The 26,800-nt window shown below is 45.2% G+C and overlaps 1 protein-coding gene across 4 annotated transcripts in view; it reads right to left on the reverse strand.

The window, feature by feature from the left end:
• Positions 1 to 643: 643 nt before the first annotated feature.
• The window catches only part of LOC111861804 (WD repeat-containing protein 47), a 136,224-nt gene continuing 110,067 nt past the window's right edge, over positions 644 to 26,800 (reverse strand). For all 4 annotated transcript variants that reach the window (XM_023846670.2, XM_023846673.1, XM_023846669.1 and 1 more), the window contains 6 exons: positions 10,245 to 10,441; positions 7,960 to 8,129; positions 6,544 to 6,714; positions 6,144 to 6,280; positions 4,409 to 4,628; positions 644 to 3,980 (listed from right to left, as the gene is read on the reverse strand). In XM_023846670.2, the coding sequence (XP_023702438.1) occupies positions 3,835 to 3,980; positions 4,409 to 4,628; positions 6,144 to 6,280; positions 6,544 to 6,714; positions 7,960 to 8,129; positions 10,245 to 10,441 (1,041 nt within the window). In that variant the 3' untranslated portion in view covers positions 644 to 3,834. The remainder of the gene's footprint in view (positions 3,981 to 4,408; positions 4,629 to 6,143; positions 6,281 to 6,543; positions 6,715 to 7,959; positions 8,130 to 10,244; positions 10,442 to 26,800) is intronic.

A 26,800-nucleotide genomic window follows, 5' to 3' on the forward strand; every position in this document is an offset into this window, starting at 1 on the left:
GCCATAGATTACAGAGAAACGATGAAAACCCATCCCAGTCAATAGATGCACAGAACAAGAACCGAGAGAGAGAGAGAGAGAGAGAGAGAATGAACTTTTAGGGGGCAACGCAGAAAACAAAATAAGAAAATCCTTTTTAAAAAGAGCCGCTCTACCTTGGTAAATGGCCTACAGACTGGATGGCTAGGTTCAATTGCCAGCAGTGACAAGATATTTTTCTTCTCCCTAGTGTCCAGACTGCCTCTGGGGCGCACCCAACCTCCTATCCAATGAGTACTAGGGCCTCTTACCCACGAATAAAGCAGCCAGAGCATGAACCTGACCACTCAGCTAAATCTACTGCCAAGGTCAAGAATGATGGAGCTGTACCTCCTTCGCTTCTTAAGTCTTCATGGCGTGCCATTAATTAAGGAAAGTGACAACTTTATTTTTACAGCCCTTTTAAGTCTTATAGTTTATTGCACACCCTGAAAGTGTTCGTACTGCTACCCAGGAAGCATCTGCCAGTAACACTGGAGGCTGTAGTGAAGCAATGTTCTGCATCCCAATGAATATAAACATGTCTGCTTTAATATTTCATTTCATTTAATTTATTCACCTTCCATAAATCCTCTCGAGCACACCTTCTCATGCGGATGTGGAGATCGTCCTAGTTACAGTCACAACTAAGAATTACAGTATTTAATCAAGTATACCTGTAACTGTAGTAGGACCTACAGGAAGAATACAAGAAGCTATGCTGTGATTCAATCACAGTGAAATTATCATGTGCTGCCAAATGAAGCTTATGCAAGGAAACGTATCATAAATACATCTACACAAACATTTTTGTATCAGGTTCATTTATCTATTACATCAATACATTTATTACAATATAATAATAGTCATGGTTACATCAAGTGGGTGACAATCTATTTTACATACAAAATATTTCAATCTTTAAGCAATTATGTTAAGATATTTAATGCTAATATAATATTTGGTATTTCATATGAGCCTAGAAGCTACAGTTACTGATTGTATGAGGCTTCATTTTTGTTTCCCTCTCAGTCTACAGGGCAGGAACAAGGCATGGAGAGAAGCCAGGATAGCAGCTCTAGTTCTCTGTTCTGTAACCTCTCAGAGAGAATTGTACCAATCATATATCATCTGCTTTTCATACATTTTGTGCCAGGTAGCAAGGTGTTTCCAATTAAAGAAAAAGACACCAGGGATTCCTAGACCTTATATACTACCTACAGACAAGCCAATATAAATATGTACTTCTTGAAGTATACAAGACAAAGCCATTAGCACAATGTTCATTCAGAAATGCAATGGAAAAAGTGCTGATGGCTGGAGTGACTCTAGGACTAACTTAAGGAGGCAGAACAATGCCAAGATATCTGGAATTGTAAGAAAATGAGTTAAGGTCATTACAACATTTGAGCTGTCACAGTGGTGAATGTAAGGTCACACCCCAAAACAGTGAAACCTGATGTTAATAAGGGTCAAGAATCTAAATTTCTTTTCTTCGATAATAGTTATCTGCAAATCATCCTTCCTGACCATAGGTGATGGAAGTCAGAAGCAAATTCTGGTACTTTTATTCAGCTATAACAGGATCAAGTCTTTACATTAGTAAAGTGACATCCCCAGTACTAAGTTATGAAAAATCTACTTCATGAGATATGGGATTCTCAGGGTGGTAAATATTTAGATTATGGTTTTCAGCACCATGACAGCCTGTAGTTTGGTAAACAGGTAACAACATTTCTGCACAAAGATGGAGCCAACAACTTCCTCTGAAATACTGGTACCTAAATACCATATTACACAGCATCACAGCCCTTCATACTGTAAGCCTGGTTTAATTTATGTCTATTCACATGTATTTCACTCTTCTAGCCTGTCTGATTATTGTACACAATGGTCCCTTTCATTTGTTCTGCTGGATGCAAAATATCTGCGATTTCACTTACTGCTATTCTTAGCCAGTGTGTACGGCTGATGCAACAGTACAACACTCAAAACTATTCATTATTTCAAATGAAGTAATCATACAGAGAATGTTTGAACTCTCTGACTGCCAATCCCCACCACCAAACTACCTGCAAGAAATGTCAAGATTCCTTGGGGGTAAATAAGTTGCAGAGGAATATTCACAATATTTCCTTCAAATGGCCTTCGAACAATATGTATATTTCATATGAAAACCCACTGTTTCTTCTGAACATTAGAATGTCACAATTGAGAGAGAAATTCTGTATTAACTGCTTAACAATAAGTGTGTCTCTTCAGGTGTGGCAGTTTTAATACTGATCTAGTTGGTATATGGTACATTAAGGAACAGATTCAACATGCTTCAGTTACAAAAACTGTAATGTGATTCCTTCTCATACTGGAAAATTATAACAACACTGTTTACTTCTTCATGTTCTTGTTATTTCAAAGCATAATTTGCAGCATTATTGTACAGCAATTCTTTTGTTTATGATACTTATGAAAACAAAACACAGTAACAGAGAACTGCAGCAAGAAGCATAAATTATCAATTTCTTGTCAAACAGTTATGTAACATAATAATGACAATTAAATCAGAAAGAAGTACCTAACAAATGGGTAAATAAATTCATGTTACTTACGAAAACCCTTCATAGCATTAGATTAAATAACACAGTTATATAACAACACATGGATATAAATTCTGTAGAGTTCAATATTAGAGCTAGACTTCACCTGCAAACATAATTGTCGACTGTGAGGTTTGAGACACTCATAGCAGTGATTATGAAGATCAATATCCTTAGCAGTGTGGCACCTTGTAATCTGACATGAAGCTACCAATACACTGGAGGAACCTGCCACCTCTTCAGTGTCCCTGAAGTAGTAGTCATCAGACTCCTCCAAAACTTTGGTACCTCTCTACCAGACAACAAGACTCCACATCCCAGATAACAATCACCTAAGTCTCTGTCATGGAATTGTTTTACTAGGGCACACTCCACCGATAACAAGCCTTATGAGAGATAAGATGTTCTCACTGCAATGAATATCAAGTTAACAGTCTTCTGGAATGTAACAACATACCCTTCCACAGCCAGGCACAAATATTTCACAGAAACACAATGCCTTCATCTTCCTTCTCGCCTGGATATGGAAGCAGCAGGTTTCTTTAAAATTTCGGTACCTGCTCAGTGTATTACATGGCGTCACATTCTAAAGGACCGTAATCTTATAGCATTCAATGCAGCAGTGAGAGGACAGACCAGATTGCACTAGTAGCAGAAATCTCCTACTTACTCTGTGGAGAGAATGTACCAGTACTGCTACCAGGACCACTACTACTATATTTTAATTCTATCAACTGTCTCTAGAAGATGTGACCAAGATGTAGAGCTACCTTATAAACGTACAAAGGTGAGAACTGCATCATGCTTGCATTCTGTTCATCTTCCCGTTAAGACCTCCGATATACTTACATGACAAAGGTCAATTTTTCATTTTCTTTTTTGCAATAATAGCAGACACGCCAACTATCCTTTTTTTTTTTGTACATATAAATTTAAAGTTATAAACATGGACACTAATTATAGTACTGTTAAGATTTTCAGTCTCACGAGTTACTTGAATGTTTTTACATGTACGAATTATGTTCTCTGTATCATCAAATGTACATTTCACTAGTACAGAAGTTAACATTCATTGCTGTTTAGTCCATGGGAATTAGTAAACCTTAAATCCCAGAAGAATGCTTAATCTTGTATGGATAATCTCAATATCTCTGATGTCACTGCCCCGAATGCAGTTTCAATGCATATTTTTCTTCTCTTTGGAGGAAGGACGACAAATCAATCATACTGGAGGAAGAGCCCAGAGCGTGGATGTCTTGTCAGCACTGGTGCTCAGAAATGAGAACTCCGTTGGGTGCCAGCGCCCAGAGATAACCTTATCTTGGTGCTGAGCAACAACAACACTTGGTAAAGGCATCGTCAGGTCACCTATAGAAGAGAAAAATGTACCAAGTATGGAATGAATGTTGGGCATTTTCCAAATTTTTACCCTGCATATAGTCATCATCCAACTGTGGCTGTAGCAACTCTTGCACTGCAATAGGCAGTTTTGAGGTCAAACTATAACAGAACATTATCTTGCATTGCACTTGAGAGTCTTGTGGCCAAACTATGGAATATTAACTAGCATTGCATTTGAGAGTTTTAAGGCCAAACTACAAAATATTACCTTGCATTGCATTTGAGAGTTTTAAGGCCAAACTACAGAACATTACCTTGCACTGCACTTGAGAGTTTTAAGGCCAAACTACAACAGAACATTACCTTGCATTGCATTTGAGAGTTCTGAGGCCAGACTACAGAACACTACCTTGCACTGCACTAAGCAGTTATGAGGCCAAACTACAGGACATTACCTTGCAGGTCAGTGAGCACCAGTTTGTTATCATAGCCCCCTGTAAGGAGATAGTAGGCACTGGGAGAGAAGCGGATTGAGCGTACATCCGATGAATGCGGTTTGAAACACTGCACATTGCGACCACCTCTGATATCAAACAGGACACAGGAAGAATCCTCATGGCCCGACACCAGGAGCCGTCCTGATGGATCTACGCACACAGCTGCCACAGGAGAGCCCTATGAAATTAGAACAGTGGAAGCTTGTATTGCCAGGTCTTCACTTTACTGGAAACTGGTGTCACAGCCAACTTACCGAACCATGTTATAAGCCATCACTAAAGTGAATGGATAACCAGGTTCATATCTTGACAATGGCATGATTGTTTCCTGAGGTCTATACAGCTTAATATCCGCCAGGTACCAGAGGTTCTTTCGCTACGAGTACGATGACTGCAATATGAACTGATCACTCATTTCATGCCCTGGTAAAGCATATGTGAGACTTTGCCTCTAGTTTATGATAAAAAGAAATATAAGTGCAGGAAGAAAATACTTTGAAATGTTACGGCATGGTCTCATATGAAAAGCCCATGTCTCTCTGTACAATGACTCATAATAGTACTGCATGAGATTACGGTAACACAGTGTGCCAACAGAGTGCTACACATACATGGCCTGAAGATAGTGCTGCTAGTAGATGTATCTACCAACAACAGTCTCTCTGTCATCAGTTGTTGCCACTTTCATAAGAAAAATCCTTAGCTATGAAAATCTTCTTGAAACCCGTACTTCACGTTTCCTCGATACTGCATGTTATGATTAGATTGTGAGTATATGCAACCTCCAGTTCAACATAAGATTGAACTGGTGTACCACATAACAGTACAGAAATTCCCAGTGGCCCTTTGTGCAGTTTATTACACTTACATTTGGCCTGTCTGTTCATTTACATCCGTAAGTAGGTGGACCTTCATTATGGGCCAATATGGATCAAAACTGGAACTGTTTTGAAGTCCCTCCAATCAAATTTAAGCAAAAAAAATAGCTATCAGCTTAGGAACCAATACTAGGTCTCCACATAAGGCATCTGGTTTCATTTCATAATTTTATTTTTCTTATTTATTTAAAAATTGGCAATGCCTTATGTTACCTGCCATCAAATGGTAGGAATGTTAGTGAATAATGAATTCTACCAGGAGTCACGGCATAGCCCAGGCAGTACCCCTCATATTACTGAAGGGACTGTGGACGACAATGAAAAACCTCACTCACTACAGCAGGAAAATGGGTAGAGTTTATTAGCAAAGAAAGCTTATTATGTAATGCATGACAACACTGCTCTTCTCCATTACATCATGTAGCATGATAAGTGGATAACAGCGTTCTGGAGGAACATACTGCCTCCATCTTCAGGGTGAACCCAAATGAGAACAATCCGATTCTGCAATACCACGAAAACCTAAAACATTACAAACATAAGGAACAACCGTAAAGCACTTCACTGTATGATGACCACTGTACACTAGCATGTAACACTGTGTAGTGTAGCTGTTTGTTACCAACATTTCAAAGGAACAGCTACTTCCATCCTCTGGGCTTCAAATGTTATGTCATGTAGTCTGTTAGGTCACTACCAACATTCTGGAGGTAAAGACAGCATCTTCCTCTAAAACAGCAATAACGCTCTACCAGACTACACGACGTCACACCACAGAAGACCGTAATCTTCACGCTCATGCACATGACACTCACCCGACTGCCAGGGGCCGTAGCCGGGGTCACCATATTCACACAGCCACGAGTTCGAAGGTCCCAGAATCGAACTGTCTTGTCTTGAGAACCACTCACAAACATGGCACCACCCCAATTGTACAGCGTCAACACATGTCCTGCACACAGAGTAAAATCTTAATTACATGAGCGACATAGCAGAAAACCATCCTAATACCTCTTGAGGCCTTTCAGTAAGCCACTAGAGAACCATAAGTCAGAGACGAGGCCCCAAATGTGTGATAATGCACTGCCTGGTCAGGGTTATTGCAAACCTCTGGTAGTGGTGACATATGAATATGCAGTAATAGCGAAACCAGCGAACTCACAAAGCAAACTGGCCGAGCCCTCCTGCACCATGGTTCCTTGCCCCTGCACTTACCTGAGTGACCACTCAGAGCTTGAAATGGGGTTCCCGTAGCACAGTCGGTAACATATATCTTACAGTCCCCAGCACCTCCACTGATCAGGAGGCTGGACTTGTTGCTGGTGTCCTCCAGAAAGCAGAGGTCCCTCACTGTACCATCATGCATCGTCAGCTCAATCTCTTGGCCTGCAAGAAAATCGTCAAGATAAATTAAAGCCAGGCAGTTCTGCAATACCATTATTAACCTCCCAGCAAAAACATTAAAATCATTTTCGTTGTGAGGTTTGATGCAGTCAGAGCAGTGACTATAAACACTATTTGTCTCCTGAGATGTAAGGCTAACAAGGCCAGTGCCCACGTATCGGAGGATACTGTTGCCTCCATCTTCAGGACAGAAAAGTGGAAAGATGGATGGACCAGGTTTTTCCAAAACATTGGGTAACTACTGACCAAACTGCACGGTATCATTAAGTGGGTTAACACAGCAGTAAGCTCTAATACTCATATTCAAGAGACACCAAGTTCCAATCTCTGTCGGGATATCAATTATCCTGAGGTTTTTGTGGTATTCCTCAGTCCCTCCAGGAAAATTGAAAGAGTACCTCAATCGGGCCATGACCGCTTCCTTCTGAATCCTTTCCATTTAATGAACATCACTACCACTCAAATTCTACACAGTGCAGATACTGACGGATTCGTACAATAAGTGACAAAGAGTCAAGGTGTCATATCCCAGAAGGACCCTACCATCGCCGGCATAATTTCCACTTTACATCAACTAAAAAATATCTTGGACATGTGGTACAACTATCTGTACAAAGTGGTTGGCCATCTTCTGCAGATATTGTTAGTTGCTCTTGGCAAGAAATGGAGTGGCGAACTTCACACTCAAGCCATCCCACGGGGAAAGACATGCTGATACCGAGAGGCTCAGTGGGCCCCAGGGCTGGTCCGAATGCTGTAAAAAAGAAACATCCCTGTCAGGAATCAAAACTTAGTCATCATGCTCATAGCAGGCAAAGGTTTATGCCTGCTTCCTGACTGGCTTAGGTAGGTCGCATACCAGCATGCGTAAAGACATGTAACAGTCAAGACACGATGTCTGCGACATGACGCAAAGAAAGGAGCACAATTGAAACGAATGAGATTATGAAAACCGCCGCACTCCAGTCTGAGTCATGATGCTGACGAATCACGAATGAAGCAAGAGTGGGTCTTTTGTCTCATGTCTTGATGCTTGTCTTGACGCAGTTGGTGTGCGGTCACCCTTACTCTTCAAAAGCGAAGATGAAGGCAGAACGTTCCTCCAAAACATCAGTGAATTTCTACCAGACTGCACAACATCACATTCAATAAAAACCTCAAGGTGTCAGAAAGTCATCTGGCCCCAGCTGACCCGCAGTTCGACAAAGGAAAACAGGAATACGTTACCTTCTAAATTTGAAGTGTCTGTGTTAAACCGCATCAGCTTAACCGTCTTGTCATTACTGCCGGTTGCCATCAGATCTCCAATTGGCGTCCATGCCAGGCAGTAGATGGAGCCCTTGTGGTGCTTGGTGCGCTTGAAGAGTACTGTTGGTTGGTACGCTGCGTGGTCCTCCCTGAAGCAACATGAAACTTGCAGCGTAAGTTACAAATAGGGTTCCATATTTTACTGTCTCCTGATTAAGGAAACAAACACTTTCCTAAAGGCCGTTGCTTGAATAAAAAGTCCCAAACGTGAGCCAAAACACTGATACTTAATGTTATACATCAGCATCCGAGTGCACATCCGTCTGTAATGCAGACACAACGTTTTATTTTAAAATGCCATTTAGATTTAGATTTTCTGTTTATTTGCTGCAACATGTTTCGGCCTCACAAGGCCATCATCAGGCAACCGTTAACTGATCGAAATCAATGGACTGCATGAGCCCACATGGCAATATATTTGCATGCCATTATTTCGATTTTGACCGATTAACGGTTGCCTCATGATGGCCTTGTGAGGCCGAAACATGTTGCAGCAAATAAACAGATAACGTAAATATAAATTGCACTTTAAAATAAAACGTTGTGTCTCCGTTACAGACGGATGTGAGTGAGTGATTTTCAGTTGTTTACCGTCCACCGTGTAACAGTATCAAGATTTAAAGTTAAATCCTTTCAAAATTCATTAAAATAACATCCACACTGCACATCTGATAGGCAACAAAGTAAGGAAAAAGGTAAAGCTATCCCTGTAACGGGCGGTGGAGGCCCATAGGGTTGTGAGACCTCCAGGTTCCCACATTTTATAGACAACTGGCTCACATGTGGCGGTGAGGTTGTGAGCCTTACGCGCCGGCCGCCATTTAGCCCCAGGAAGATTCCTGGTACTCATTTCTGTTAGAGGCTGAGTCAACCCCAGGGCCATAATTCGGCTGCAAGGGTCAGGTAAACTGAAAAAATTCACCTTATCGGGGCACGAAACCGCGACCTTCCGGCTTGTTGCATAGTTCTCTCCCCCCCAAATTTCTGCGCACCTGATGATGGCCGCGCAGGGCGAAACATGTAAGTGCAGTGACGAATTTTAAAGAAATGATCTAATTTCAAATCTTAATGTTGTTGCATGTTGGACGGTAAATAACTGTGAACAGACTGATAATTAGTTGATTGACCAGTTTCCTTCTCAGGCAGCATCGCGCACCTGCAGAATTACCGAGATTAGAGAAAGTTGTGTAACTTCACAGTCAGTAATCTGCTTGGAAATCGGTTCAGTGCGTGGTGACGCATGTCGAAAGCAGTCCGTCTGTCCGTCCGTCCGTCCGGTTCGACAACTTTCTCTGCATTAAGCGCATCGGTAAGGAACACGGCGACAGCCAAGCGGTTTCATTTTGCAGGCCGCTCCACATACGGGTGCACTACTGAGGAATCTATGCATACACGTGGAGCCACGCCATTCTGCCAAGTGTGGCTTTCCGACCCACATTTTGTATGCATTTCTCGTAGCTTTCACGCGTGCTACGTGCACATCCTTCCTTATTTGACCATTCTCACAGTATCTGGCTTACTTAATTATAGAATTGAGCCCTTCAGAAGCCAATTCTGCAGCTACTCAAGAATTTCCCAGCATTTTATGGAACCCGAAAGTTCATTACCGTGTTCACAAGAGCCCTCCACTGGTCCCTATCCTGAGCCAGATAAATCCAATCCATTCCATCCCATCCTATCTCTCTAAGATCCATTGTAATGTTGCACACCCACCTCAGCATCTTGTTTCGAGTACAAATTATGAAGGCTCTACATTAAGAATTTCTTTGCGGACTTCTCTCATTCCCTCCTCCAGCGGGTGCACGTATGTGGTGGTCCGTAACCCACAGGATGCGAACCACTGGTACATATTCATTACACGTGCGCTCCTGGGCATACAACCCAGGGGCCAGACTACAAACATGTAGGGTAAAAAGATAAACTATCCCTATAACAGGCCGTGAACGCCCATAGGGTTGTGAGACGTTGAGACTCCCAAATTTTCTCTAAACAATCAGCTCACAGATGGCGGTAAGGTTATCAGCCTCACGCACCGGGCGCACTTTTACCCCCAGGAAGATTTCTGTTAGAGACTGAATCGACCCCAGGGCCACAGTGCGGCTGGAAAAATTAGGTAAATTGAAAAATCCAATGACGTCATCGGGAATCGAACCCGCGCACAGTGCCCCCTACGAATATGACATCCCACGAACGCTTGCCCATACCTGAGATCTGACAGTTTCGGGTAGGAACAGATGCGCAGGGTTTTGGAGTTGGACCCAACAGCGTACAGCTTGCCCTGTGGATGGAACTCGGCGCACCGTACAGCCTGGACATCTTCTAGAGACGTGACGGCCACGAACCGGGGTCTGCCGGCCCCACCTCCACTGCCGTTCACCTCTGCATCAGCTCGGTTCACTGGCTGCAAGCAACAAGACAGCTCACGTCAAGCAAATGTATACAGAGCGTCTGAGGGGCTCCCTGTGCTTGTACTTGGAGCTGACAATCGGGAGGGACGTAGCAGACCAACAGCCTGACAGGTCTGCATCGTGCGTGGAAGTTATCCAGGGTCTGGGTGTTCAGGGACATATTGTTAAGTTTTTATTTTTCAGCTCCTTCGGATGGGGTGAGACTGAGTCCACTTGGTACTGCAGCTACTAATTGGCCTATTGTATCAGCCCTGGATGGTAAACGAGTATGCAGCAGCTGGAGGAACGAGAATTAGCAGGGGAACCGAAAATTACTAGGAAAGAACAGGTCCCAGTGTCATTTTGTCCACCACAAACTCCAAATACACTGACCTGGGCTGCAACCCGTGCCGCCGCGGTGAGAAGCCGGCAACTACCCGCCTGAGCTACGGTGCGGGCCTAATTTGGTAAGTAGCAAACGTCGTGAAGTAAACAAAGGCAAAAGAATTGCTACTTTCCGACCAACTAAAGTCTAGGACCCGCCTAGAGAATGCTTAAAAATTCAGTTCCTACCTCACATAAACCACCGAGTCGCCATTACAATTATCAAACTCGCTCTGATAGATCGCAAACATTTCCGAAAAACCTCAGGCCTCCATATTCTACCCCGATGATGGAAGCAGCAGGTTCCTTCGAAATGTAGGTGGTACCTACCCACTAAAGTACACCGCGTCACATACCAGAAGTAGCAGCAGTCACAAGCTCATATATAACACTATTATTATTATTATTATTATTATTATTTTGCAGTTCCTGCTTGACTTGCCTTACAACTCTGAACATTCCTTCTACTTCTTCTGTTGGTTATTTAACGACGCTTTTCAGTATCGAGTCTATGCAGCGTCGGGTGGTAGGATGTCATGATAAATGGGAAAGAAACAGTAGTGGCCTACTCGAGGTGCTATCGTATTTTGCCTGGAAGGACTGAGAACAACCATGACAAAATCTCAGTCAAGAGAGCTGGTGTCCCGGCCGGAATTCCAACCAAATGCCTCCCTAATGCTACGCCACCCTACGCCGTCCGAATCATTCAAGATAACAGAGCTCTCACAATGGCAAAGTACAGTACTTGCCCCACATCGCGCGCTGAGCGTCAGCTGTTCCCATGGACACTTCCGCCAGTCATCTGCTGCCACCACGCGGTCTACTTACGGAATCCGGGGCCCTGAACGAAACAGACGACACGATAAGGCAAAGCTATCCCTGCAACAGGCCGTGGAGGCCCATACGGTTGTGGGACGTCGAGGCTCCCACATTTCCTAGACACCTCAGGGCCACAGTGCAGCTGGAAGGTCAATTGAAAATTCCAATGACCTCATCGGGAATCGAACCCGCGACCTTCCGGCTTGTAGTACAGTGCCTCAACTACGCTACCGCGTGCCCCAAGAGATTGTCTTCTGGAATGTGGCGCAGTGTAAACTGATTTATTATTATGGATAACATGTAGAATCACCGCTTCACCTATCATCACTTAATGCCAGATACATATAAGGGCTTCCGAAATAATCCTGAAGATGGCACCAGTAATGATGTCGAAACATTGTAAATTATGTAACATTTAATACGGCGTATTCTCGAAAGCCAACATCATACATGAAGCTCAAGAAGCGGTAACATAAGGATAAGAATTACAGAGATCCCCCCCCCCAAATGTATACCCGCTTCGCTGTACAGAATATCGCCTTGACTACTGTATTGGTGCACCTTCCGTTAACCTCTGAAACGTCCGTAGATAACTTCTAGTAAAGTCTGTTACAGTGGCTATTTAGGTGAGCCGGGATAGCGCAGTCAGTATAGCGACTGGCTACGGGCTTGATCGAGGGGTCGCAGTTCGAGTCCCGGTAAGGTCAAGAATTCTCACTTCTCCATGTCGTTCAGACCGGCTCTGGGGCCTATCCAGTCTATTTAATGGGTACCGGAGGCTCTTTCCACGGGGGTAAAGCGGCCGAGGCGTGAAGCTGACCACTCACCCCCAACCAGGGCCGAGGTCAAGAAATGTGGATATATACATCCACTCCTCCATACGCCTTCATGACGTAGTGCTTAATTAGTTAAGCACAGGGACAACTTTAGTTACCTTTTACAGAGGCTAACTACGGATATTTTCAAAGCTGAACAGAAGCTATACAAATAAAATTACTTAAGCAGATATTTTGTAGGTCCGTTTCTGTGGTCTAGTGATTAAGAGTTCCTGCCTACAGATCCAGAGGTCCGGGTTCGATTCCTGGCGCTACATGATTTTCTGGTCTGGAACGGGGTCCACTTAGCCTAGTGACGATAACTGAGGAGCTATTTCAAGGAAATAGCGGCTCCGGTCTACAAAACCGAAATTAACGGCTGTGGGGATCCGTTGCGCTGACCACGCGACACCCTCTATCCGCTAAAGTTGGCATTAACTTCGCAGAGAAGCGGTGGTCGCTCGGTCGGTATAATTCGCTTGCGGACTACAGGCCACAGTTTATTTTGTACACTGAAGTGTCAAAACTTCGGTGACGACATCATCATCACCATCATCATCATCAGCTCGCACAGAACCAGTCCGTTTATGCCGAATCATCAGACCTCACAAAATGACAAATCAAAAAGAAAAACTCTCTCTAAACCGTCGGAGCACAGAAAAGCAATTCCGCCTTTCACAACAGCCTGAGGAGAGATCAGCAAACATGAGGTGACGCCATGAAGTCTGGTACAAGTTCTTTGACGATTCTGAAGAACTTGTAGGGCCGGAGGCTGCTTTTTGTTTCTTACAGGTTGCTTGCTTGGCTCACTCTTCGACCCTGAAGACGGTGTCAATACGTTCCTCCGAAACATTAATAAACATCCATGACGTCTGTAGTGTGTGAACCTGTGGGCCTTCATTTGCGGGTCGCGAGGCCCACCGCCAGTGAAAGCTGTCTCACCGACAGAAGGACGATCGCCTCTCCTGTAGTTCGCAATCACAATCACCGATTGGTGCAAGATCACATATTTTTTTATGCATGAAAGAGAAAGTATTTTGACATGTATGCTCCTCCGTGGTATTTATATTATCCGAGGCGATTATTTGATGAATGTACGTGAAATGAGAGGCGTTTGCTACGCCCGCCAAGTGACAGCGAATGTTTCATTAACCTCTGCACCGCAGCCACAACTTTCTTTCTCTGGTAAACGTCAATTTACTTTCGCCAAGAGATAACGCCTGTGGAGCACAGACCTTGTAGACCAGTGGTTCTCAACTTCTGTGAGCCCGCGGCCCGGTAAATTCTTTTTTGTTTTATAAGACCAGGGCCCGGTGGTTGAGAAACACTGCTCTAGACAAGCTAACAGTCCCTGAGCTGGTCAAGACATTCCCTACCTTATACGAAACTCAAAGGTCCATTACCGTGTTCACAACACCAGACTTAAGTTAATTACAAATAACAGACTTTCCCATGAGAAGCAGACAGTAGCTGAGTTGGTCAAGAATTTCGTTGCCTTTATGCAACCAGCAGGTTCGTCACAGTATCGAACTGAGGCTCTCACAGCAAGAAGAGTACTATGTTCTATACGTGACGCCATTCAGTGTGGTACAAGTTTACCGACATTTCGGAAGAAAATACAGAAAAGGAATCCACAGAGAACACCCAGGACAACACGAAGGGTTTCTCCTCAAACTGACTAGGTAAGTGTCAGAGTTACTTTACCGCCAATCAGTTCGTCATGACGACAAGCCCCTTGAGACACACGACCAGTAATTTTACTTTCCAACTGAACACTTGCGGTTATAGTCCTTATGTAACATCCTCTCTGACGAGTCCCGTGGGACTCACGACATTTTACTGTCCCAGATTCGAGACTCCCCAACCTGGAGGGTCAGGTCCACGTATTTATATCCCCCCAGGAAGAGGGTGGCCCAGTTATAACCCCAGGCACTGGGTTCCCTTTTCGTCACCTCCTCCGGCTCGCAGGGCTACGGTGGAGGTAACTAACCCCGCCTCCACACGGCCCCAACTCTTTCTTACAACCCCTTTGCACGGACCGAGTAAAAACACAGTAACTCTATTCTTGCAGATGCCTAGAAACGGGATTGCATAACACCGCTGTTTGTCTATTGCATAGCAACGGCTGCCCACGCTACAATATAACATAATTAAGACTGTTACAACTTCTTCGTTACAACAAACAGACATTAAACTCACGTCCCAATGTTAACTGCCAGGTGCTATACTTAAACTGTAGAGAAGTCAAAACTATATATTGAATGAATAAACAAAGGTTCCAGTGTTACTGTGCACACTAAACGAAACGTAAATGCGCGTGGCTCGATCAATATTTGCCTCAAACTCGTATTGTTGATAGACGGAAACATTAAAAATACGAAATAAATTTGACACGGTTTAAATTCCACACACACACACACACACACACTTTCGTTTGTTTGTTTTTCCTTAATAGCAACTGCGTTCATGAGGCCAGGGTTCACTGCTGAATATATAAGTCGAGAAATTTCATCATAACGTCCAGTCTGTTTACCTCGGAACCGCTAAGACTCACGCAGAAACTGCATTGTACATAAAATATATTTCACTTTTCTTTTTGCGGCCAAGTTTTGTTTGATGCGTGCTTTCTCTTCGTTTAATATTTAGCGCAGAAATGCACAAAGCTCTCTCCAGTAAACGTACCCGATCTAACTGAAAACTGGAGCTGCTTAACGAGTCTCTCGTAAAATTTCCCCAATATGAAATTTCATGAAAATCCCGTCGGACGGACAGGTGGACTGAGCAAACTTTATAAGCGCTCCACAGTGTGTTAAAGTTGTGAGTCTATCACTGATCGCCAAGTTTTCTAGTAACTGCATGGGCGGAGTAGGGAAATTTTCTTGGCCTCACCGTTTACCGGACCTCGGTTCATGAGATGTCTTCTGGAGGATAAGTAAAGCATAAAGCCTGACAGAAACTAACGTCGCTCAAACAAAAAAAAAATGATGACGGATTTAGGGAGTGAGGGACCGGGGGGAGGGGTGTCGCACCGGGGACTCCAGAAAATAGAATCCATAGATTTTGAGACACACATTTCTCAAAAACATAATACAAAATGGAACTGACAATATGGTCAGAAGTGTGACGGAACTGGGATCCGAGAATGACTGCGCTGGCGAGGCCCAACAGCAATTACCAACGACAGACACGTCCTCTCGTCAGAGCGCCCCACATCAACAAACCAGCAACTGACAGTAATGAAAATCTGGTGGTAAGTCCCAGATGAGTGCTTCATTCCAAGACAGACTGGCTGACTGACCGTCGGGAGTAAGATAACACTCGGACCCAGACGCAGTTTAGACAGACTGGAGCCAATCAGAATAGTAGGACGCTGGTCCGAGACGGCCGCCTTCCTGGGAGTTGGTTGGGAGACATTCGCCGGCCAGTAAGGACGTAAACACAGAAGCTGGGGAAGCTTCGGCGTTGGAAGCCGTTACTAGGCGACAACCGGTGAAGATACAGCAGACTCAGTGAATTGCAGAGTGTGTCAATGCCGTGCACAGTAGCCGCGCGGACTAGGGCATGAACTGTCTTCGCTCGCTGGGAAACTTGGATCCTGAGTTCAAATCCCACTTAAGGCATGGGTGTTTGGTATGTGTATGAGTTTATTCTGTGTAGGTAGCGGCCTTGCGACGGGCTGATCACCCGCCCAAGGAGTCCTGTGAAATGTGATTACAGGACTAAATAAGAGGCCTGGGCCGTGAACGGGATGGAAGAGTCGTTACAAAAAGGCGGTGAATAAATCCAATATCCAATGCAAACCCCGTCTATAGTCACTCACACACGTGACAATAATGGTGTCAATAAAAATACGGCGTCGAATGGGTGTATAATTAAACAATGACTTGGAAACGACGTGGAAGGAAGTGGTCGGGGCCCAATTTAAGGCACAGGAATAGAAGACCATGGAAAATCGCTAATATAATCAGTGACGCAGACGAGATTCGAAACAGGCGGTTCCGGAACACATGTCGGAAGCGTCACGGCTCCGCACTTCGAGATGCGCTTTGCAATGAAGACAAGTTGCACGGTTGCACGCAGCGAGCTCAGCAAGCGCCGCCAGTGCCCATGGATCACTTCTTGCGTCTTTCCCAGTATTTCAACTGGCATTTTCCCTTGCTGACACACATTTAAATGTCAATACAATGACCACTCAGTCAACTGCAGCTGATGGACAGGCTTACACACGACCAGACAATAAGCGATTAGCTAAAGGGGGACACTTGCCTGGTTACACTCTGAACAGGGACAAATTCTGTGTTCTGAAAACAACGGGGGTTCAGTGTTTCTGAAACGTGCGTTGTTAGTTATGTAGGTGAGCTCTGTACGGCAGCGAAAACTTCTGTACTGGAAAACAACAGACTGAGGGTGTTGAGGAGAATATTTGGACCGAAGAGAGATGAAGTGACAGGAGGTTGGAGAAAACTGCATAATGAGGAGCTTCATAACTTGTACTCTTCTCCAAGTATAATTAGACTGATCAAGTCAAGGAGGATGAGGTGGGCAGGGCATGTAGCATGCACAAGACTGGAGTGTGTACAAGAGAAATCTTAAGGAAACAAACCAATACGAAGACCTAGGCGTCAGTAAAGGTAAAGCTGCCCTAATTAAGCACTATGCAATGAAGGCGTATGGGGGAGTGGATGTATAGATCCACATTTTCTTGCCATCGGCACTAGTTGGAGGTGAGTGATCAGCTTCATGCCCCTGCCGCTTTGCGCCCGGGGAAAGAGCCCCCGGTACCTATCTGACTGGAGGCTGGGTGGGCCCCAGAGCCGGTCTGGACGACCGGGAGAAAATTCTTGACCCTACCGGGACTCGAACGCCGACCCCTCGGCCGTCCAGCCCGTAGACAATCGGTTTATCTAGACGAACAGTGGAGAACAATATTAAAATGGACTTTTACACATATGGAATAAGCTCTGTGGGTCGGATTCAGCTGGCTCAGGATTGATCCCAGTTGCGGGTTCTTGTGACGACGGGTTCCAAACCAAGTTAGGAATTTGCTCAACGTCTGAACAACTATCAGCTTCTCAAAAAGGACAGCTCCATGGAGTTAGTTCAGCGCGCTGCCTCTGTCTTGCGCGTTCCTTACCTGGCTTACTCTCGACTCTGAATATAAAGGCACTACGTTCCTCCGAAACGACGATGAACTTACGGTACTGTTTATAGCCACCGCTGCGAGAGCCGCATATTTCTATGACGGTAAATGTTCAGTTCATAGATTTCTGTAGATGCATACCGACGTTTCGGAAGAACATGTTGCCTCCATCTTCACGGCCTAAGTGACTATGTAGACGAACACACCATGTTCCTGGGAAATGTTAGTAACCGGGTACCAGACTACACGGTGTCACCGACTGGAATGGCGTAGTCATAACGCTCAAGACTTCTATTCAGAAGGTACTGGGTTCGAATCTTAGCCAGTATACGGCTTATCGTGGCTGAGGTTTCTCATAGTTTTCCTCAGTCCCTTGTGGCAAATGCCAGAATACCTTGAGTAGGCCACGATCACTTCCTTCTTAATCTATTCCGACTAGTCACTCGTCAATTTATCAACCATTGGACGATATAAAATCTGAAATTTTGGCAGCGCGGTAAAATAACCCCTATACACGGTGTCACAACAAAAGAGATTACAATAAGGACATTTGAATGACGGAGGGACTCAAACGGGAGGATCTCGTATACATTTTCATATTTAAATACAATTTGGGAAGCAAATGGGCTGCGTCACCATTCCTTTCTTACGCTGCTTGCATGCTGAGAAACAGCCGCAGAAGATTTCATTTCCGGCAGCCACGGAAGTCATTAGCGTCACGTGGGCCAATTCGCCGCAGAAAGCCACTTAAATGAAACCTGCTCGCAGCTGCTTCGCCCTTTCACTGGCCCATCACTCATCATGGAAGCTAGCACCCAACAAAGTTTCACACAGCACAGCATGGCAGGGGTCCTCGCCAGCACAACTGCTACTGATTTCGGGCCCTGTCGGGACTCGTTTGCTCCAAGACCATCTGTGTGTTTGGAAATGGGTCCCTCATCTAGGACGCGAGGATTTATCAAAAGTTTCAGAAAATCTCACAACAAACCCCTCGCTAAACACGGTTTTGCAGTCACGGGTTTCAAGTATACGCGGGTTTCTATTTATATTCAGTACAGCAAACTCTCGCCAAACTGGTTTAATTGTGAGGGGAGCAGATCAACCGGATTAAACAATAACCCTGATTAGTGAAGCAAAACGTAGGCCTAAAACAAACAAAAAAATAGAAAACAAATATACGAAAAAATTAATGATATAAGTAGTGATGACGAAAAAAAATACAAGTTTAAAGAAACTGTCAAGTTTCGTCTGAACACATTTCATTTGGTTTCCTCGCACTTCTCAGGCGTTCATATATACGAGTAATACTCCTGCAACTGTGAACGGCATTTTGCACTTTTCCCATTTCGATCCGGATTACACGACATCCGCGGGCACACGCATTTGGTCCTATGGTCTTCAGCTCTCGGGATGTGCAAAGCCGTCGACAATCAATCTCATCCAGAGATTCCAATCAAAAACACTGAGGGCAATTGCAGAGGCGCCACGGTATGTGAGCAACCTTACACTCCATAACGACCTAAAGATACCCTTCGTCAAGAATGAAATACTAAGAATGGCTGAAAGGTACAAATACCAACTGCAAACCATGACGACGAATTAACAGAACAGCTATACACCAACGGTCCAGTGACAAGAAGACTGAACAGAACATGGCCCCAAGACATCAATCAATGAAATAGACTACATCTTGCAAGCTGACCACCACCTACAACAAATTTACTTAATACTCTGTAATGATCTAGATTGTAAAGAAGCATAATAAAAAAATCCACGGGCACGCGATAGCGTGACTGGTTAAGGCACTCGGCTACAAGACGGAAGGCCAAGGGTTCGAGTCCCTTAATTCTTCCAGCCGCACTATGGACCTGGGGACGACTCAGCCACTAACAGAAATGAGTACCAGGAATCTTCCTTTGGGGGGGGGGGTAAACGGCGTAATGTCTTTCCTGTGAGGTACGAACTGGATTCTTATATAACGATTAGGAGAAATTCAGTCTTAGACTTGGCTTCCTACATTGCAGAGCTGCTGTTTCTGTAACCGCTTGACCCATAAACCTCTCCGCTAGTTCCCATGGACAATGCATAGCAAATGGAAGCATTTCTGAAGCATCTAGGTCACCCCGCGACAGCAGCGGGATGTGCTCCACAGTCGGTCTGCATGCGACACGCAGAACAAGGCCACTGCAAGTCGACGTACGAAAACAGTTTCTTCCAGGCACAACAAGACTATGATAGCATGTCATAAAGACCCACTGGGGCACAAATGAATGGCACAGTAGAAATAGATTGGATTAACGGGGGTCAACGACGCCATATAGTCTCAACACTGAGCTCATCGTTCAATAATCAACAAAAAATATATATGGATCAAGGTAGGATGAGTGGTGGGCTCTTGTGAATGAGGTAATGAACTTTCCGGTTCCGTAGGAGAAGCATAATTCCCATACTAACTCCACCTGCCTAAACTTAGACATCAAACACTGAACCTTCGCTGCAGTTGCACTGGCAATGCCTTCTTCACGAAATCACATGTCCAAAGCGACTGACTTCAGTGCGATGGTATCCATGTATGCATGTACCATCTGCTTTGCCACATTAAAACTCTGCATTCCGCCCACACAGCGTATTTGTGTGTTCCGTAGGGTTCTCACAATAAACAGCGACTGTTTCCCCAAACAGCATTAACCGGTTGGGCTCTGTAGCGGAGATGTAATGTGTTCCTGTGAGGTACGGACTGAATTCTTATATATAAAATATCTGCATTCTGCCCACACAGTGTATTTGTGTGTTCCGTAATGTTCTCACAATAACAGCGACTGTTTCCCCAAACAGCATTAACCGGTTGGGCTCTGTAGCGGAGATGTAATGTGTTCCTGTGAGGTACGGACTGAATTCTTATATATAAAATATCTGCATTCTGCCCACACAGTGTATTTGTGTGTTCCGTAATGTTCTCACAATAACAGCGACTGTTTCCCCAAACAGCATTAACCGGTTGGGCTCTGTAGCGGAGATGTAATGTGTTCCTGTGAGGTACGGACTGAATTCTTATATATAAAATATCTGCATTCTGCCCACACAGTGTATTTGTGTGTTCCGTAATGTTCTCACAATAACAGCGACTGTTTCCCCAAACAGCATTAACCGGTTGGGCTCTGTAGCGGAGATGTAATGTGTTCCTGTGAGGTACGGACTGAATTCTTATATATAAAATATCTGCATTCTGCCCACACAGTGTATTTGTGTGTTCCGTAATGTTCTCACAATAACAGCGACTGTTTCCCCAAACAGCATTAACCGGTTGGGCTCTGTAGCGGAGACGTAATGTGTTCCTGTGAGGTACGGACTGGATTCTTATATATAAAGTCTCTGCATTCTGTCCACACAGTGTATTTGTGTGTTCCATATGGTTCTCACAATTGCCTGCAGCCAGTTCGTTGCGCCGATAACTAAGCTAGCAGAGCTACACGTCACAAGCGCCCAGATTACATCTTCAGAATTTGTTCTGACTCACTCCTCATTATCGGTAAGAGACACACAGCATGCCTAATTATGTATGTCTCACTTCTCGCCCAGACTCGTGAGAAGCAACAAATGCCGCGGGTCACTTGCATGAACAGAAAGGTAATGGCGTGTTTCTTGCTGTTGCAACTTCTCGTCTCCGGCAGGAACACTAACACATATAGCAACCCTTCGCTAATCCGGAGAATTGAGGAGAGAGAAGTCATGCAGATTACTGAAGCAAAATATAGCCCAAAAAGAAAAAAAAACTTAGAACACAAATAAATGGAACGTCTAATGATGTAAGTAGTGCTGAAAGTAAATAACAAAACATCACTATAGAGCATTTATTTAAAAACTACAAAAAGATAATACGTTTATTCATCGATAGAAGACTCAGAAGCTGTACTTGTTTTCTGAACGTAACACTGCAGGTTTGAAGAAACTGTCCCAAGCTTTGTCTGAAGAGACAAGTGACTCGTCTGACTTCCTAAATGCCGTGTGTCTTTTACAGTACTACATAGTCAACTGGGAACATTTTTTTCTTCATATTTTGATCAGAATTATTCGACATCCGGACTAGCTGCATCAGGGCTACCGAAGGTTAGAATGTGACAAAACGTCATCAAGAGATGGTCACCATAACTGTTACAAAAATTTACTAAGCCTCCACTTTCAACACAGATGGCACCCAGCTCGTCCAATTGGATATCTCACTGAACACAAGGCTGCTTCCTTAGAAAGCTTTGAGAAAGTTTAATATAATTTTGCCGCTATGGGTCCGAAACATGATTTCTCTTAATAAGAAATGGGAACGGACTTCGATGTGTTTGAGAACGAGGTGGTGACGAGATACCTAGATCCAAGGGGGGTGCGTTTGAGAACAGGGTGGTGACGAGATACCTGGATCCAAGGGGGGTGCGTTTGAGAACAGGGTGGTGACGAGATATCTGGATCCAAGGGGGATGCGTTTAAGAACGAGGTGGTGACGAGATACCTGGATCCAAGGGTGATGCGTTTAAGAACGAGGTGGTGACGAGATACCTGGATCCAAGGGGGATGCGTTTGAGAACAGGGTGGTGACGAGATATCTGGATCCAAGGGGGATGCGTTTGAGAACAGGGTGGTGACGAGATACCTGGATCCAAGGGGGATGATGTATTAACAAGGAGACTCGTAACTGTTTTACTCCCTGCCAGATTTGATCAGGATGAAGTTAACAAGGATGTGATGAGTGTGACAGGTAAAACGCGTGGGACAAAAGAGGAGGGCGTACGCAGTTTCGGTAGGAAGATGTAGACCTAGAGGGAGGGATAATATTAAAACCGATCTCATAAAGAAGATGGCAGGGTGTGGACCTGACTTGCCCGGCTGATGACAGGGGCCAGTAGCGGGATTTGTAGACTCGGTGATGAACCTTTGGGTACCATATAATGAAGGGTACTTCTTAAACAGCTGAGTAACAATTAGCTTCTCAAGAAGCTTCGAGGTTTCCTACTAAAACTTCATGAGGCGCTCTCTCTCTGACATGCACGCTAGACGCAATCTGATGGCTACGGGCAGAACGGCAGAGGGGTCGGAGTTCGAGTACCGGTGGTGTTAAAATTTTTTATCCTCTTCACGTTGTCCAGGCCGGTTCTTGAGCCCAAACAGCCGTGTATCCAATAGATAACACCACAACCTAGTGTCGAGGCCAAGAATACATGGATCTATACATCAACTCCCCCATACGTCTTCATGGCGAAGTGGTTACTTAAGCACAGGGGAACTTCATCTTTGCCTTTCATCTTTATTTTTTTAAACAGAAGACGCGAAGCCTACAGATTCTGAACTGAACCACACGAACCGAAAGTGGGCCGCAACGGGGGGTATCAGGAAGACGGACATGACACTCTGTGTGTGTGACGGGCTGAAACATCAGGACGAGAGCACCGCTACCTCGCGGAACACAAGGACAGTTGTCAGATGGCGCGTTGCTAGGCAACAGCTGTGCCACAATGGAGTAACAGGGGCCTCTCCATCGGGCCGAGAGCTTGCCACTCTAGCGGTGCATTGACACCGAATATTTCACTGTTTTCTGCTGATATCATCTTATTCCCGCGCTCATTTAAGCACGAACCGAGCACGCTGGCTCAAGCGGTAAAGCTTCGGAAAGGGGGGGGGTTCGAATCTCGACAGTTATCATGCGAAAACCTGTCTCTCCTTGCGACTTTCAGAAAAAATTAAGTCAAAACTAGAACGAAACACATCAAATATTGACAATAAACATTTTAAAAATATTTAAAAAAATAATCTATCCTGAACACTTAAAGAGCGACCTGTAAAACAGTCTCAAACCCAACCTCTCTCGTTGCTGCCCCTCTGACAGAGATACAGACTCTCCTTACTCACATTCTTCGTGGTTATCTTCCGTCACTTCATTGAAATTCCGTGATAATATCATCAAATCAGGTAACGACCGTTTCCTTCCACATCCCTTCCTATTCACCACTACTCACAGCACTGAACTGACACCAACAGCACTCATGAAGAAGGCTGAGTTCTACGTATTCTCTACCTCAGTACTACATGGAAGAAGTTTCACGTCCCGACCGCTTTACCCCGGAGGAAAGATTTGCCGGTATGTGCTGGATGTGGGGCAGAAACGGTGTGGCCAGTGTGGGAGAAGACATTCTGGCCGTGCTGGGAACCGAACCCAGACCCCTCAGCCCCCCCCCCGGTCATAGACACACACGGATGAAGCCATCTGCAGGAAACGTGGACAGGACAAATTCTCCTGCCATGCGCATTGCCGGAGCCCAGCAGCGGCCACACACGGAACAGGGGCTGTCACCTTCGCACGGTCGGCCTGGATGGTTTCGGGATTCATTCTTATCCCGTGTGGAGGCGGGCTCTTATAGCTCCACCGTCGCCCTGTGAGGCGGGACCTGACCCTGCAGGTAGGGGGAGTCTCAAATGTGGTCGTGGGTCCCGTTGGCGAGACCCAGCAGCAATTGTACACGACCGACCCACCATTTCGTCAGACAAGATGTTACGTAAGGACCATCACCGCAAGGGTTCAGTTGGAAAATACAAATTCTAGTCGTGGGTCTCAAGGGGCTTGTCGCTAAGACGAACTGATTTACGGTAAACCGCCAGGCGTAAAGTAACCCTGTCTCTGACACTGATGGTTTGGGCTCTGGCATTGAGGACAAGGTCAGGAGCACAAAATGGACCCAGCACAGGCCTTCAAAGTTATGAACCCTAGAGTCAACAGACCAGAACAGGTTCCTCGGGCTGCAATATGCTTCAAGACTGCCCGTCGCTATATCGCGCTATTTAATTGCATACATTAAAATGAAAGCAGGAATTAGAACTGGCCTACATCCCAGCAGCGCTGCTATACTGTTTCAGAAAGTTGTCTGAGCCCCCAATATGTCATTAGCAGGATCACCTGTGCAGTCACACGCAGCCATACAGGCATGACTCACATCAGAAGAAACCTGTACGTGACTGTCAATACTGCCAACGTCTACAAATTTTAACTGAAACAATTTCAGATGCTCTGAACATTTAATTGAATATCGGCAGCGGGTAGCAGGACCCGAAGGTTCAACGCCGCTAATACCAAAACCCGCCACTGGACACGATCCTGAGCCAGTTCCATCCACCTCCCATCCTCACAGCCCATTTCCCTAAGATCCATCTTACTAATTAACTAACTTTGGTAGCAGAACCCGAAGGTTCAACGCCGCTAATACCAAAGCCCGCCACTGGACACGATCCTGAGCCAGCTACATCCACCTCCCATCATCCATCGTCTCCCAAAACCATCACCAAATATCCTATTCTACTCTGCAGATGGAGACAGAATATTCACTCGAAGCGTCTGTAAACACCTAACGCTCCTCTGCACTAAAGACACGGAGGTAGTGTCCCTCTCCGTAACTTTGATAAACATATACACTCATTTCCCCTCGAGATGGAGGCCACACGTTCCTCCGAAACGTCACATCGCAGAAGACAGTCGCCGCCGTGACTGGATACGCATCATTAGGATCATTAGACTTAATGATGATGACGAGGGAGGAATGGCAATACTGGAGGCAGGCGTAAGGTCCATTGGCCCGGGAGAAAGTTGAGGACAAATAGCCAATTAAGCCCGAAATGCATTGCGAACGCGCGCTCGCGGGGGGGGGGGGGAGGATGGCCTGGTGACCGACATTCCGCACAACAGAACCTGTTCTCAAACACCGCCTGGCACCACGCGGGACAGGAACTAGTGACCGAACGCACCAGTCATGACCCAAGGAGTGGACCAGCACAGTTGCCTAAAATAGCAATTCAACGTCCTGCCACATTCACTACGCTCTCGATGTTTTCCCACTGCTTGCGGCACATCCGCCATCACGCGGGAGTTCCCCTCGCCGAGTGCAGGGGTGCCAACATGTAAGGAAAAGTTTACCCTGTGCATTATTAAGCATTGTGCCATGACCAAGTCAAGGAGAATCAGATTGGCAGGGCATGTAGGACGAATGGGGAGAAGAGGAATCCATACAGGATGGTGGGAAAGCCAGAAGGAAACAAGACCTCTAGCAATACGCAGACATATGTGGGAGGATAATATTAAAAAGGATCTTAAAAGAGACAGGACTGAGTGGCATGAACTGGATTGAGCTGGCTCAAGATATGGGGCCAGAGGAGGGCTCTTGTGAACACGGTTATGAACCTTCGAGCTCCATAGAATGCTGGCAAGTTCTTGAAGAGCTGCACAACTGCCGGTTTCTCAAGAAGGGCTCAGCTCCACGAAGGGAAGTGGGGGAGTGGACGTATAGCTCTACCGTTCTTACCTCGGCACTAGATGGAGGTAAGTACTGTTTCAAATTCCGGCCGCTTTATCCCCGGGGAAAGAGAGTGGGTGGGTCCCGGAGCCTGTCTGAACGCTGTGAAGAAAGCAAAAACTTGTTCCTGCTGGGATTCGAACCCTGGCCGTCCAGCCCGTAGCTATCAAACAAGCGTGACGTGCAGAATACTTGAGACCAACAGCGGTCCGTATTCAAGACGTTCTCGATTCGAATCCCGACAGGGACACCTGTTCATGTTCGTTTTTTGCTTGGGTTATCCTTCAACCCTGAAGATAGAGCCGACATGTTCCCCCGAAACGTTGGCTGACTTTCACCGAACCACACGGCTTTGAGTCCCAGAAGACAGAACTTCTCTTAAACACCGCTGTGAGAACTTCAAATCATAGTCACGGAAGAAAAGTTCTGTGTTCAACGAGGCCCCCGGCATGGCGAGTCTGGTTCAAATCATATGTCCGGAATCGAATCCAGTAACTTTCTAATGATGACTTTACGCTCCACGTCACTGCTGTTGCGCTGTGCAGATCTGTAGTTTAACCACTGTCATTAAACACGACTGGAAATAGCAGAATCCAACCAGTGGTGTTTGATGCTGTTCACTGAATTTGCTCGAGGCCAGTTCAAGCAAAGCACTTCCGAAAAGAAGAGCACAACTCTTATTTAAGCAACACAACATTCAGTACTGAACTTGCTCGAGGCCAGTTCAAGCAAAGCACTTCCGAAAGGAGGAGCACAACTCTTATTTAAGCAACACAACATTCAGTACTGAACTTGCTCGAGGCCAGTTCAAGCAAAGCACTTCCGAAAAGAAGAGCACAACTCTTATTTAAGCAACACAACATTCAGTACTGAATTTGCTCGAGGCCAGTT

This window comes from Cryptotermes secundus, unplaced genomic scaffold (genome assembly GCF_002891405.2).
Source record: "Cryptotermes secundus unplaced genomic scaffold, Csec_1.0 scaffold620, whole genome shotgun sequence".
NCBI lineage: Eukaryota > Metazoa > Arthropoda > Insecta > Blattodea > Kalotermitidae > Cryptotermes > Cryptotermes secundus.